The sequence below is a fragment of the Mustelus asterias genome, chromosome 13, assembly GCF_964213995.1.
Source record: "Mustelus asterias chromosome 13, sMusAst1.hap1.1, whole genome shotgun sequence".
Lineage (NCBI taxonomy): Eukaryota > Metazoa > Chordata > Chondrichthyes > Carcharhiniformes > Triakidae > Mustelus > Mustelus asterias.
In genome coordinates this window covers 9,695,495-9,711,487 of record NC_135813.1, presented here as the reverse complement: position 1 = coordinate 9,711,487, position 15,993 = coordinate 9,695,495, and the positions used below count along the sequence as shown (strand labels likewise).

At 46.9% G+C, this 15,993-nt stretch overlaps 2 protein-coding genes and 1 pseudogene across 2 annotated transcripts in view; 2 read left to right on the top strand and 1 right to left on the bottom strand.

Annotated features, from left to right (window-relative positions):
* Positions 1-15,993, top strand: part of LOC144502412 (ral guanine nucleotide dissociation stimulator-like) — a 301,219-nt gene that overhangs the window by 144,056 nt on the left and 141,170 nt on the right. The window lies entirely within an intron of this gene.
* On the top strand, positions 5,569-6,060 carry LOC144503079 (RNA-binding protein 3 pseudogene; annotated as a pseudogene).
* cfap157 (cilia and flagella associated protein 157) overlaps positions 10,643-15,993 on the bottom strand; it is a 36,862-nt gene continuing 31,511 nt past the window's right edge. The window contains exons 8-9 of the mRNA XM_078226295.1: positions 15,375-15,576; positions 10,643-10,889 (exon numbers count right to left, since the gene is read on the bottom strand). Coding sequence (XP_078082421.1) covers positions 10,806-10,889; positions 15,375-15,576 — 286 coding nt within the window. The 3' untranslated portion in view covers positions 10,643-10,805. The remainder of the gene's footprint in view (positions 10,890-15,374; positions 15,577-15,993) is intronic.

Here is a 15,993-nt window from a genome sequence, read left to right as displayed (position 1 = left end):
ATTGCCCCTCAGTGTACCCCAAAAAGACACTGGAAAGTGGCAACTGGGGGATTTTCATAGTAACTTCACTGCAGTGTAAGCCTACTTGTGACACTAATAAATAAACTTTAAACTTAAACAAACAAAAGATCCAGTTCACCTTCTGTCATCCTGGTGGTCGCATGATACACCATGAAATAGAGTTGACTAACCACGGCAACTAATCTCCATTAACTAGTCCAAAGATGTGCAAGGTAGGTGGATTAGCAGGGTAAACATGAGGGTTTATGGGATAAGCCTGGGTAAGAGTCGATGGGCCGAATGGCCTTCTTCTGCACTGTAGGGATTCGGTGATTCTAGTCTATAATGAACCCAGGTATGACACAGGGAAATCCCCGGTGATGGAAATTCTTGGTGAACCACAGGTCCAAAGTTATATGAAAGCAAAGTACTGCAGGTGTTGGAAATCTGAATAAAAAACAAAGGGCGGGATTTTGGGGCCTCGCCCCCTCGCCCGCTCCAATTTCCGTGGCGGGCGGGATGCAAAATTCCGGCCAAAGAATTAATAGAATCTCCACAACGCAGAACGAGGCTATTCGGCCCATTGGATCTGCACCGACTCTGACAGAGCACCTTACCCAGTCTGCACCTCTGCCCTATCCCCGTGACCTCATGCATTAACCATGGCTAATCCACCTAACGACACATCTTTGTACACTAAGGGGCAGTTTAGCATGGCCTTAGCACTTAACCCGCACATCTTTGGAGTGTGGGAGGAAACCGGGGAAACCCATGCAGACACGGGGTGAAGGTGCAAATTCCACACAGACAGTGACCCAAGGCTGGAATCGAACCCAGGTCCCTGTGAGGCCCTGTGAGGCAGCAGCGCTAACCACCCCTTTGAAAGAAAGCTCCAAATCTGAAGGAGAATCATATTCGACACAAAAATATTAACTCTGTGTCTCTCTCCACGGATGCTGCCAACCCTGCTGACTATTTCATCGGTCCAAAGATACTACACACGTCATGTTTTAAACTATTCACATACTGTACCCCAAAATATTACTAGCTGAATCAAATCTGTGTCATTAATATTTAATTGGATCAAACAAAATGCTCCCACCATCTCTCTCAGGTTTCATATGTTGACCATTTTCTCAATAAAATATGAATCATAGAATTCCTACAGTGCTGGAGGCTGCCCTTTGGCTCATCGAGTCTGCACCGACTTTTCATATGGTTTACAAAGAGTAATTTTGGATTTAATCCATTGTCAGGTCGAGGCCATATCTCCTGGTTCGACTGTTTTGGACAAAATGGAACAGCACATCAGGATCTGAATAAGGCTAACCTCCTATCAATCTTAACAACAGCCATTGTGTGGTCTTTCAGTCTTCTCTTTTCCATTGAGAATATGCTCAATTTATCATAGAATCCCTACAATGCACAAGGAGGCACAGTGGTTAGCGCTACTGTCTCACAGCTGCAGGGACCTGGGTTCGATTCCCGGCTCGGGTCACTGTCTGTGTGGAGTTTGCACGTTCTCCCCGTGTCTGCGTGGGTTTCCTCCGGGTGCTCTGGTTTCTTCCCATAGTCCAAAGATGTGCAGGTTAAGTGCATTGGCCATCCTAACTTGCCCCTTAGTGTCCCGGGATTTGTAGGTAAGAGGGGTTAGCGGGGTAAATATGTAGGGTTACGGAGATAATGCCTAGGTGGGATTGTTGTCGGTGCAGACTCGATGGGCCGAATGGCCTCCCTCTGCGATTCCTGGCTTGGGTCACTGTGGAGTTTGCATCGAATTCAATATCCTAATCCCCCCCCCTTTCCCCCACATCCAATGATCTCTTTAGTCCCAAGAGCTACATCTAATTTCTTCTTGAAATCAGACAATGGGCTGGTTAGGTGCATTGGCCATGCTAAATTCTCCCTCAGTGTACCCGAACAGGTGCCAGAGTGTGGCGACTAGGGGATTTTCACAGTAACTTCACTGCAGTGTTAGTGTGAGCCACTTGTGACACTAATAAATAAACTTTAAACATTGCCTTTGGAGTGTGAGCGAAAGGTTGGGGAGAATGGCAGTTAATTTATAAACTGTGTCTTTCCTGCCTATTATTAACGGGCGTGGAGCTCCAAGCCTCTCATTATTTCACTGACCCGGTGGCAGATGTGGCACCATGGGAATCACACTTGTCCCTGAGGTGGAAGGTTCAATTCCTACAGTCGGACTTGAGCATAAATCTCAAGGCTACACCCTCAGTGTACCTGAACAGGCGCCGGAGTGTGGCGACTCGGGGATTTTCACAGTGACTTCATTGCAGTGTTAATGTAAGCCTACTTGTGACACTGATAAATAAACTTTAACTTAAAACAAATGTCACATAATCTCACCCAATCCCCATCCCCTCCTCAACCTTTATGGTTATCCTCTTCTGTGTCCTGTGGCCAAACGGGCCACCTAAAATGGCGATTTACAGAGCATGCTGGGATAATTGGACAAGCACTGAAACAGCTGGCTGCAGCTGAACATGATGTGGAGATGCTGGCGTTGGACTGGGGTGGGCACAGTAAAGAGTCTCGCAACACCAGGTTAAAGTCCAACAGGTTTATTTGGTAGCACGAGCTTTCGGAGCGTTGCCTCTTCATCAGGTGACTCGGGTGAAGAAAGAGCAATGCTCCGAAAGCTCGTGCTACCAAATAAACCTGTTGGACTTTAACCTGGTGTTGTGAGACTTCTAACTGTGCAGCTTAAAAGGCAGAGATAAACAGGCTGCAGCTCAGACGACTGAATGCACAGGATATGGGCCATCTCTGGGACAAAGGAAACTTTCTGGTCAAACTGGATTGTTTACCAGCCTTAACCCCATATTTGGGAGGGAAGTGCGTGTCCTACGTGCCCCCAACACCTACAGACATGGCCGTTGGGGCCACACCCAGAGATTGATGTGGCAGCACCCGATTGGACTTTATCGATCAGGGTGATCAAGTCCTGATCGATTGATTGACAAGAAAGGACATGAAACCAAGGAGGGACAAAGGGTGCTCCGCAAAGAAGAAGCTCTCTCTCTCTCTCTGGCCCCATGAACGAGCTACAACAGCGGTGACCATAGCCAGCAACGACCAACATGAGGAGAGCCACCACACCCGAGAAGGAAGAAAGACCAGAGCCAGAGTGCCAGACCAGACCAAAGGACCAGACAAGGCAGAGCACTACAGAGACCAACACATGGATAAAGGCCAATATCTGCCTGGGTACTTGCCAGTCACGCAAAAGTTAAGTCAAGGTCCAGTATTGGACTTGAACTTTAGTATTTCTGTAAGATAACGTATTGTTGGTTGGGTGGGTGATTATTGATTGTGTGTTTAAATAAATATTGTTGTACTAACAAGAAGTCTACTCGCAATCCTTTGTCTACCGTATAAGGGTTAAAACAGACTGTGCGGCAGCACAACAAATTGGCACCCGAGACGGGACATTGTCAAGAGGCAACTTTGTTGCTCCAATATCGAATCCCATCGAACCTAATATTCCAGGAGATTTAGCCTGAGCTCGAATTAAGACGGCAAATGCCCCACATGACGGCCAGGATTTCAAGTAAATCAGAGGGAGTGGAAGGTCTATATTGAACGATTATTTAAAACTCAGAGCCGACAGATGTAAACTCCTTATTGGACAAATTACTGCTTTTGGGAAATTGTTATTGTGCATGTGTTGTTACTAACAAGGAGGCTAGGATAAACTCTGTAGGTTTACATTAGAATCCGGAGGGATTGGGACCGGAACATAGCCCAAAGCCATGCCCGCAGTCCGATCAACTCCCTACCCCTTGTCATCAAAAATATAGAATGGCAGGAAACAGCACAGAGACAGAGAAGTGTCCCATATGGGAAATAAAAATCAGAGAATGCATTAAGCAGCAAAGGTGGCCCCTGTGGGCAGAATTTTGTGCCAATACTGAGCTGGGACCGGGATCCCTAGGGCAGAAGTATTGGGACAATTTAAGAAAAGTTCAGGGAAAACGGGCAGGCGAATGTGAGGAAGTGACTTCCATGGTGAGCTGCTTAGGACAGCTGCTAGGAACAGAAAAGGAATTAAACACAGTTCGTAGGGAACTGGAGGAATCGAAGCAGGTACAGGAGGAGAAAGAGAAAGAGATTAGGAAATGAAAAGAGGAAAAGGAGGAGGAGATAAACTGAAAGAACAGCAGCAGGGGAGGATCGAGCAAATAAAAGCGGAAAAGGACAGAGAGGCAGATGAATTGAAAAGAACAAACAGGCAAATTTATTACATCTGGACCATTTTCCGACCCAGTATGAGAGAGCCTACCAAGACGCCCAGCGCGCTGTCTTGGCCAAAGGTGAAGCCGAGCAGCCGGTAGCACAATTGGAAGCTAAGTGAGCCGATCTGCAAGTGGCAATAAAAGCGCTACATCAAGCCAGTATAGAACAGAGACAGGCAACCGCTGACCACTCCAAATGCCAGGGAGAAATTTCACAGCTGGAATCCCTATTATCAGAACGGATTTATGTGAACCTTCGGGACAGCAGAGGAAGAGGAGATAGAGAATGCAGATTGGGGAGAGTTAAAAGAGAATGTTAAACTGTACGTTACATAAACCGAGGATTGGGGTCCACCACCATCTTTCCCAGGGGAAGTCATATCCACCGCACCCCCAGATTTACCTCCAGTACCGATGCACCCAGTGACGACTGAACGGCGGGTAGGAGAGTCTCAGCGCCTAGCTGTTACATACACCACCCTGTTTACGGTGACATAATTGGCTGAAATCGCAAATAAAATCTCAACTTTTGAGCCATCGGCTGACCCACGCAGTTTCTTTGAGGATGTTAGGCAGCAGAAGATAATGCACGGGCTGGATGAAAGGGAAGAAGTGAAGCTGATAGTCATGTGCTTAAGCAGGTCTGTACGGTCTGTCCTGCCAGCCCCTCAAAATGTCGGGGAAGGAGCCTTAAACGGGATCAAGGAAGTGATATTGACCGCGGTAGGGTTTAATAAAGGGGATCCTGTAGATGGGTTAAATAAATGAATGTCGACAGAGGAAAGGGGAGCATCCGACTGCCTTTGCCGGTCGTTTATGGATCCACTTCACGGGAGTATATGGGGAATTAGATCAGGCTCCATTAAATGGGGCTGATTCATCCAAATGGGCGAGGACATTAGTCTCACACACCACAGAGGAAGGCAAGAAAGCCTGCGTTAATTTTGACCCCGCAGAGACCACACACAATGAAGCATGGGTTCTCCGACGGTTAGCTCGAGTCTGGGAACAGGAAGTTCAGGGACCCCCAACGTCATGGTCAGAAAGGGAGGCGAGAATGCTTCCGATGAGGGCTAGCCAGGGTCCGGTATGGAGGAATGAGGGTAGAAGGGATCTCCCAAGACCAGAGAGGCACCGCTCCATCTTACACAGCAGTCCCGGCGAGTGATAGAGGGACATGTTTTAATTGCGGGCAGCCAGGACACTTTGCCCGAGATTGTAGGAGACCCCCGAGACTGCCAGGACCACCGGCTCCACCAGTTAGGCCAGCTCCTAGAGCTTCACACACACAAGTGGTAGCAATCCCACCACCATGGCTGAAGAAGGAAAGTTTTTTGTCGGCGGCCTGAACTTCGGCACAGACGAGCAGTCCCTGGAAGAGGTTTTCTCCAAGTACGGGCAGATCTCTGAGGTGAAAGTGATTAAAGACAAAGACATCATGGCGTCCCGCGGTTTCAGCCTCATCACTTTCAAAAACCCAGAGGACGCCAGGGACGTGCTGCAGGCGATGAATGGAAAATCCCTCGATGGGCGCCAGATCCGGGCGGGTCACGCCAAGAAAATGTCTGGAGGCAGCCGCGGGTATGGTCGAGGCGGCTACAGCAGCGGCTACAGTAACAGTGGCTGCAGGAGAGGAGCAGGAGGTGGCTATTGGGATAGTGACGGGAGCGGCGGCTATAGCGGCGGAGGACGGTATGATACAGGAGACCGGGATAGCTATTCGGGTGGGTACAAGGGCCAAGGTGGATACTACGATGGTGGTGATAGTGGTTATGGAGGCCGCTTATACAGGGACTATGACTGATCAGAGCAAGAGAAGCATTTCTGCCAGATTCAGGATCAACCTCCCACCTTGTTCCTAAAATGGCTCCTGGAACCGCAGTATCTGATGAAATTTGATTTGCCTGTTATGTTAAAATGCTAGATTATCATTTTCACCATGATTAATCTTGTTATCCAGTTGTTGACTTGGTTAACTCATTATGAGGGTTGAACATTTCATTAAAAAAAATAAGCTGTGTGGCTTTTAATGAATTTAAATGTCTTCACTTGGAAAATTGGCATGGAACATCTGTGGAGGGATTGAGACCGCAAGCTGAATATTGCCAGCAATGTACCCAGTTACTTTTGAGTCATTTTCCTTGCCACTGAAAAGTAATGAAAGATCTCCCTACACAGCAGCCTTTTCCTGTAACTTATTACAAGACTCTTTGAAAGCAAACTGATGGTCTTTTGTTTTAAAGCTCATTTCTTGAAAACTGTATACTTATTTTTAAAAATCAAATGTCATTTGCTGTACTTTCATCAATTGGCCTGGTGCTTTGAACAGAACTTGGGAGTCAAATCTTTTGCCACTGGATTTATCTGAATAAAATGCAGCTTCAGAAAAAAAAGGGTGGGGCAAGGATAGTAAATACATGTATACATCAAATATTAGACGCAATAACAGCAGAAATTACATTGATCTCCTCCGGACAACGACAAAGATGCAACCTACGATCTACCTCATCAGACTCATCATCGGGATAAGCACACAGGACACTCCAAGCAAGATTAACTTTTGGTAACCCAGTTACTTATGGTTTCCCCATCTGATGCAGGGGAATGTGAGGAGAGTGTGTTATGGCTGCATCCCGATAAGACTATAATGTTTGGGTGTAACAACCAGCGGCTGATATACAAAGAAACCAAATGGCAGTTCAGCTGAATGTTATCTGAGTGTCACCGTATCAGGGGATTGGTGGGGATTTTTCAAATAATGGGTGCCCCGAAATTGGATGTCTGGCCAACAGCCCAGAAAAAGGATAAGAGCTCGGGCAGCAGTGGCCCGGGACACTCAGAGGGAAACTTTGCATTGTACGAAAGAAGAACTGGGCCGAAGCCAACCCCAAAACCATCCCACACGATTTGTCCTGAAGCCACCCCCGGGCCACAGAATGGATTGATACTAAAACACACAGGGAAAACCCTTTATGACAACATTCACCACGAATTGGTACCTGTGGTGGTGGATATAGCTGGGACCCAACTGCCAGAGTGGTGCTCTCCCCAATTTAAGTCACAGACTGTTCGGAATATAGGAATGGATGAAAGAAAGGAAAGATCCGAGACAGAGTTAGTCAATGACATGGCCACAGCAAACGGGGCAGGGGTAGCAACCATCAATGCCCTTGATTTAGCCGACCTGTTCAATAAACTTAGGATTCTGACCCAACGGGTTAAACAGACACTAAATTCCATTAATGTGGACAATCGGCAAGATGCTGAGGGGGAACTGACTGGGAACGCAGCCGGCAGCCACATGGTCGCTGTATTAGAAGGACACGCCAAGACAATCTATCAAATTATCGGGGAAAAATTGGAGGATGATGACCGACAACAAAACCGGACTTTATGTAGTGCATACGGACAGTGGATGATAGAGCAGCTAAGGGGAAAACTAGAGCAGAGACTCAGTGGACAGGTTCCATCTTGGATCAGTGACGAACAGATGGAACACCTATTTACGGGTAAGAAACACCCAAAGTTATCTGGCTGCCAGGTGCGACAGTTGACCAAAGTCTGGTTCAATGACTGCAAAGGGACTCCAGGGAAAGCCCTGGGAATAATATTAGGACTCCCCATAATCACTGACGACCAGGTCGGACTGAGGGTCTTTGAAGTGGAAAAGATAGGGACTATCCATGAGGATATCTGGATAGGGTACGATGGCATCTTACCGTACGCAGTGGAGAATGAAGGGAGACTCATAGGCACTACTCTGGACAGATGTCAGCAAACTGATGAAATAATCGCATGCCCGTACCCAGTTTATTTAAATGAGCATGCACTATGTGGCTTCAGAACAAACACTAGTCTAAATTGCTCAGTAGAAGCTTGTAGCCTGGACACAGACAAAACTCGGGTGGCTTACAAGGGAGCGGGGAAATACTGTCTCACCACCTCCCTGAAACAGTATCAGTATGGCCCGACACATTGCGACATTACTAACACTACATTCTGCATCAAACCAGACATACTAACCAGGGTGGGCCTCATTCAACTAATAGACATTCATAAGAGGGAGAGGGTAGATTTGAACGCCACTGATGAGCTTCGACAAACTCTAAGGGAGTACCATGAGAAATATGACACAAGCCTAAAACCCCTACCGGAGGAGTTGAAGCAGATTCGGATAAAATTGGCTACTGCCCACAGAACCTTCACCAATACAGCAGACCCAAGAGGTGAAAAGGGGAATTAAAGAAATTAAAGTCGCCTCCTGGTGGGATGACCTTTGGAACTGGGGCTCAAACATCCAAATCCACCCATTCGTCCGCATAATGTCACACCTGGCGGTATTACTGATTTTGTTCACCCTGGTATATGCAATCGTCCTCACAGTCCAATTCAGCCGATGGAAAAAGAGGATCACCCGGAGGCAGGACGTAGGGTTCACCCTCGAATCGCGGTCCCCCCTAATTCAGTCGAGCAATGTTCACGGGAAACCTGCCATTTTGCGATTTGTGCTAATGAACAGTTGGAAATCCTACTATCGAAATGTGCCTCGGATTCGCGAACACTTTTATTATAATGTTTGTTTGAATGTTTTAGTTTGTAATTAGCTTATTGTAAGAATGGTGTTTAGAATATGTGGTTGTTTGTATTTGTACAGTGTTGCTGTCTGTAGCTTCTGGAATGTAAATGTGTTGTAGGGATGTATTATTACTGTACATGCCAATACTTGGGCCTTGCTTAACTGTTGAGTGACTGGGGAAATACTGGTCCTGAGTTTGTGATCCATCACGCTTCGCGTTCAGGATCAATAGGAGAGACTGTGGCCAAACGGGCCACCTAAAATAGCGATTTACAGAGCACACTGGGATAATTGAGCAAGCACTGAAACAGCAGGCTGTAGCTTAAAAGGCAGAGATAAACAGGCTGCAGCTCAGACGACTGAATACACAGGATATGGGCCATCTTCAGGACAAAGGAAACTTTCTGGTCAAACTGGATTGTTTACCAGATTAAAGTCCAACAGGTTTATTTGGTAGCAAAAGCCACACTAGCCACAAAAGCTAGTGTGGCTTTTGCTACCAAATAAACCTGTTGGACTTTAACCTGGTGTTGTTAAACTTCTTACTGTGTTTACCCCAGTCCAACGCCGGCATCTCCACATCTTGTTTACCAGACACAGGGGTGCCTTACCCCCTTATTTGGGGGGGAGGGGGTGGCACGGTAGCACAGTGGTTAGCACTGCTGCTTCACAACGCCAGGGACCTGGGTTCGATTCCCGGCTTGGGTCACTGTCTGTGTGGAGTTTGCACATTCTCCTCGTGTCTGCGTGGGTTTCCTCCGGGTGCTCCGGTTTCCTCCCACAGTCCAAAGATGTGCGGGTTAGGTTGATTGGCCATGCTAAAATTGACCCTTAGTGTCCTGAGATGCGTAGGTTAGAGGGATTAGTGGGTAAATATGTAGGGATATGGGGGTAGGGCCTGGGTGGGATTGTGGTCGGTGCAGACTCGATGGGCCAAATGGCCTCTTTCTGCACTGTAGGGTTTCCATGATTCTATGAGGTGTGTGCCCTACGTGCCCCCAGCACCTACAGACATGGTGGTTGGGGACACACCCAGAGATTGATGTGGCAGCACCCGATTGGACTTTATCGATCAGGGTGATCAAGTCCTGATCGATTGACAAGAAAGGACATGAAATCAAGGAGGGATAAAGGGTGCTGCACAACAGAAGAAGCTCTCTCTCTCTCTCTGGCCCCACAAATGACCATCATCAGCAACGACCAACATGAGGAGAGCCACCACACCCGAGAAGGAAGGAAGACCAGAGCCAGAGTGCCAGACCAGACCAAAGGACCAGACAATGCAGAGCACTACGGAGACCAACACATGGATAAAGGCCAATATCTGCCTGGGTACTTGCCAGTCACGCAAAAGTTAAGTCAAGGTCCAGTATTGGACTTGAACTTTAGTATTTCTGTAAGATAACGTATTGTTGGTTGGGTGGGTGATTATTGATTGTGTGTTCAAATAAATATTGTACTAACAAGAAGTCTACTTGCAATTCTTTGTCTACCGTATAAGGGTTAAAACAGACTGTGCGGCAGCACAACAAACAATGGCTCCAACCCTGACTTGATTTTCCCCCATCCCCAGCTTGGAGATCCAGCGTTCAGTTCCAGCAGTGCTCTTACTCACCACTGTGCACAGAGGTTGCTTTGAGGTCTGAACTGGACTCAGTTTCTGAAGCCCGTGTGTGCACGTGAGCCACAAGGTGCTCCCTCCCATAAGACTGAATCGGTTGACTTATATCTTACATTTTGAACATACATCTGAAAAAAATCAATCTTTGTAATCGCTGCCTCAAAAGACCACAAGAGTAATAAATTCTTTAGAAAAAAAAACCATGTAATTTTATTACATTTGTTGAGCAAGAAACAGATCAAAATCATGGACAAAGAACAATAATTTCAACGAGATTACTATTTGCTAATTAATGTAATTGAGGTTAGCTATAAAATTAGCCAGTGGTTACTAAATTCTAACTCGTTTGCTTTCAAACTTGGTCCTGAAGGCAGCATGCCGCAGCAATTTTAGGCAGAATCGAAGCCTGCATTCCCTGATCTGCAGCAGCTGAATCCTACAAATAACAAAGGGGAAAAGAAATATTGTGAGTCTACATATATTTTTTTAAGCGTCATTGAAAAGTCAAAATGAGGAGCATAGCCTCACAATGCAGGGCACCATATTAGCCCGGCCTGAAGACTGGGTCTGAAAAGCCACCATCAGATCTTATTGAATGGCAGAGCAGACTGATACTCTGGCCAAATGCTCCTAACTCCTACATATTAAGAATAGTTCGATTAAGCAGACGCAGCATGGATTCATGAGGGGAAAGTCGTGCTTGACGAACTTGTTGGATTTTTATGAAGATGTGACTAGTGCGGTTGACGGAGGAGAACCGTTGGATGCGGTGTTTTTGGATTTCCAAAAGGCGTTTGATAAGGTGCCTCACAAAAGGTTGCTGAAGAAGGTTGGGTCACACGGAGTTGGGGATAGGGGGTTAGCGTGGATTGGTTTAAGGGCGGCACGGTAGCACAGTGGTTAGCACTGCGGCTTCACAGCTCCAGGGACCTGGGTTCGATTCCCGCTCGGGTCACTGTCTGTGTGGAGTTTGCACATTCTCCTCGTGTCTGCGTGGGTTTCCTCCGGGTGCTCCGGTTTCCTCCCACAGTCCAAAGATGTGCGGGTTAGGTTGATTGGCTGTGCTAAAATTGCCCCTTAGTGTCCTGAGGTGAGTAGGTTAGAGGGATTAGCGGGTAAAATATGTAGGGATATGGGGGTAGGGCCTGGGTGGGATTGTGGTCGGTGCAGACTCGATGGGCCGAATGGCCTCTTTCTGCACTGTAGGGTTCTATGATTCTATGATCTATGTGCCCGTAGGCCACCCATCACCATTTTCTGTCCACACATCCTTTAAGGGCCATTTGGCCAGGTATTGCAGGTAAACTGTGGTGCACCTTTGGAAGAGTGTCTTATTAAAGAGCCCTAAGAGAGGAGGGTTTTGCTTTCAATTCATTTGTGAGATATGGGTGTCGCTGGCTAGGCCACCATTTATTATTGCCCATCCCTAGTTGCCCTTGAGAAGGTGGTAGCGAGCTGCCTTCTTGAATCGCTGCAGTCCACGTGCTGTGGGTTGACCCACAATGCCGTTAGGGAGGGAATTCCAGGATTTTGACCCAGCGACTGCGAAGGAACACTGATATACTTCCAAGTCAGGATGGTGAGCGGTGGGGAGGGAAAATTGGCAATGAGAGGAGAACAAAAGCCTGGGAGAGAGGTTGGAGTGACTCAGGAAGTAGTAGTGATTAAGTGATACTAAATGTGACATTTAAAAGGCTGAAAATTACATATTTGACACACAGCCATCGCAACAAATTCCAGATTCCTTCCAGTCAGCTGAGAATTCGGGAAAGGCTGTTGTTCAACGAACTGCTGCCTGCATCAAGTAACCGAGTAAGATTTAGATGCAGAGTAAAGCTCCCTTTACATTAACCCAGATAATGTGCCTTAATTTCAAGTATATTTGACCCCACCAGTCTAGTCGCCTTTACATTTTCCACAACAGACATTCTGTGCCTCACTTGGTGGGGGGCAGTTCTGTGCTGTGGGCTCAAATGTTCTCAGCTACGTTTCAAATCAGAGGATCAAGAGAATTATACAGTACAGAGAGAGACTAATTAAGCCAGCTACATATGGCAGCTCTTCTACAAAGCTATCTAACTAGACCCACCCTTATGTTCTTTCCCCATAGCCATTAAGATTTTTCCCTTTTAACTACTTATCCTATTCCCTTTTGACTCTTCCTGAAACTGTTTCCATCTCCCTTTCAGGCAGTGCATTCCAGACCCCAGCAACTCACTGGCTGGGATTTTACGACCTCGCTCAAGCGAGGCTCGTAAAATCCTGCCCGAGGCCAAGGGAGAATTCCGTTCCGTGAGCCTCGCCCACTCTGGAATCGGGGCGGGTGAGGCAGTAATATTCCGGAGCACTGTAATCCCTCTGGTTCTCTCGCCAATCATCTTCAATATCATCCTGACCCCTCTGACCCTCGAAACAGTCTCTCCTTATTTACGTTGTCTCTCCTTATTTACGATTCTGAATACCTCCACCCTATAAGCTAACTTAATTCTGATGAAAGTCCACTGACCTGAAACACTAACTCTTGTTCACTCCACAGATGCCGTCTGACCTGCTGGGTATTTCTTAAATTTCTCAAATGTTTTCATTCCTCTTAACGGCACGGTGGCACAGTGGTTAGCAGTGCTGCCTCACAGCGCCAGGGACCCAAGCTCAATTCCCGGCTTGGATGACTGTGTGGAGTTTGTACATTCTCCCCGTATCTGCATGGGTTTCCTCCCACAGTCCAAAGATGTGTGGGTTAGGTGGATTGGCCATGCTAAATTGTCCATTAGTATCAGGGGATTAGCAGGGTAAATATATGGGGTTACAGGGATAGGACCTGGGTGGGATTGTTGTTGGTGCAGGCTCAATGGACTGAATGGCTTCCTTCTGCTCTGTAGGGATTCTATGATTCTAACTCTCTCTCTTGAGGAAAACAACCTCAATTTCTCCACGTAACTGGTCTCCCTCATCCTTCGCACCATTCCAGCAAATCTCCAAACATCCTTCCTAAAGTGTGTTGCGCAGAATCAAAGACAATGCTCCAGTGTTTTAAAAAGGTTTGGTGGTCGCCATGATGTGGAGATGCGGGCGTTGGACTCGGGTGGGCACAGTACAAAGTCTCACACCATCAGGTTAAAGTCCAGATTTAGATTTATTTGGAATCACGAGCTTTCAGAACACTGACTCGCCTGATGAAGAAGGGGCAGCACTCCGAAAGCTCGCGATTCCAAATAAACCTGTTAGATTTTAGCCTGGTGTTGTGAGACTTCTGAAAAAGGTTCAGCATTACTTTCTTGGTTCAGTATTTCAGTGCTTTAGTAATGAAGCCAAGAATCCAGTAACAGCCTTCTCAGCTTGACCTGCCAGCTTCAAGCACTGAACTCTCACTCGCGGACTTGTTCCTGCATCCCCCTTTCAACTGTTACCATTTAGTTCATATTGCCTCTCCTCATTCCACCTACCAAAATGTACCATCTCGCTCTATTAAATTTCATCTGCCATTTTAATCTTGCCCTTTTATGTGCTCGTGAAGTTTCATTATCCTTCTCACTCTTCACTACGTTTCTAAGTTTTGTGTTATCTGCAAACTTTGCAGTTATGCCCGAGTATCAAAAAGTCGGTATCAAAAAGAACCAATCCCTGGGGAACATTACTGCATCCTTTCCTCTCCAGTCGAGGAAGCAGCTGTTTATCACCACTCTCTGCTTTATGTTCCATAGCCAATTTTGTTTATGCATTGCCATTAACTCTAATTGCACGGGCTTTAATTTTGCTGATGAAGCTATCACGTGCCGTTTTGTCAAATGCCTTTTGAAAGTCCGCATACGCAGCATTAATCATGTCACCCTTATCAACCCTTTAATATTTTTTTTATTCGTGCATGGCATGTAGGTGTCGCTGGCTGGGCCAGCATTTATTGCCCATCCCTAGTTGCCCTTGAACTGAGTGGCTTGCTGGGCCATTTCAGAGGGCAGTTGAGAGTCAACCACATTGCTGAGGCTCTGGAGTCACATGGAGGCCAGACCAGGTAAGGGCGGCAGATTTCATTCCCTAAAGGACAATAGTGAACCAGATGGGTTTTCCCGACAATCCATAATGGTTTCATGGTCATCAGTAGATTCTTAATTCTAGATATTTTTTTATTGAATTCAAATTCCACCATCTGCCGTGGCGGGATTCGAACCCGGGTCCCCAGAACATTAGCTAAATTTCTAGATTAATAATCTAGTGATAAAACCACTAGGCCATCGCCTCCCCTCTTCACCAAAAAACTCAATCAAGTTAGTCAAGCATGATTTGCCTTCCACAAAACTCTGCTAGTTTATTTATTAGCCCATACCTTTCCAAATGTCAATTAAGTTTGTCCTGCCGTGAAAAGCTTCTTCACCTGCCAAATCCCCCTGACAACTAAGGGGCAATTTAGCATGGCCAATCAACCTAGCTTGCACATCTATGGACTGTGGGAGGAAACCGGAGCACCCAGAGGAAACCCACGCAGACACGGGTAGAGAATGACCCAAGCCGGGAATCGAACCTGGATCCCTGGCGCTGTGAGGTAACAGTGCTAACCGCTGTGCCACCGTGCCGTTAAGACAAATAAAAACAAAAAAATTCTAAGAAACATCCAGCAGGTCAGTCACCTTTGGGCTTATCCCTCTCCCCTTTCTTTGTTAAACAGGGCATTTGCAATCCCCCAGGCCTCTGGAACCAACCCTATACCCAAGGGGGATTGGAAGATTGTGGCCAGAGTCTCTCTGCAATTTCCACCCTCACTTGCCAAACAGTATTTCATACAAGACCCTTGGAAGCAGGAGACAGAGAGGTATTCTGCCATTAGTACAGGCTGGAATTGAACCAGGGTTCCAAAAGTGGACGTTTAGTGTCCCTGAAGCAATCACAAGCCCACACTGCGTCTTTTCAGAGCAAAGGGGAGACTCACCTCAGGCAAATAAGCCACTTGGGTCGGCGCTGATTTTGAAAAGGACCTGAGCAAACCAAGCCGTGTTGTCTTCGACAGCTGGCCCACTTTCTCAGCGACGCTGCGGGTCATTTGCTTGGGCCTGGGCACCAGACCCAGATCACCGACTTTATAGTGGGGCAAAATGCCTGGTCCTTTGATAGCAGCAGAGGCTGAAGAATATCTGTGGAGAAAAGGGAGAAGGTGGGTGTGGGGGAACAAGGGTGGTTACCCGGAGTGAGTACTATTGATGCATGCAAACTGCTGCCAGCCAAAAGATACCATTGCTGAATTACACAGAAAATTGCCACTTACAGCAGGCAGGTAAAAGAAACATCTGATAAAACACTAAGCTAAACGTCCAGAGGGTCTGAGTTTTGATTCCTGTCCTGTGATGTAAGAGCTGATCTTAACTGGGACAGTACTTTTTAACAGTCATTGATTTCATAGAACAGTGCAGGAGGCCATTTGGCCCATTGGGTCTGCACTAACTCTCCAACAGCGCATCCTACCCAGGCCCTATCCCCATAACCCCATCTACTTACCACATTTTGGGACACCAAGGGGCAATTTAGCATGGCCAATCCACCTCACCTACACA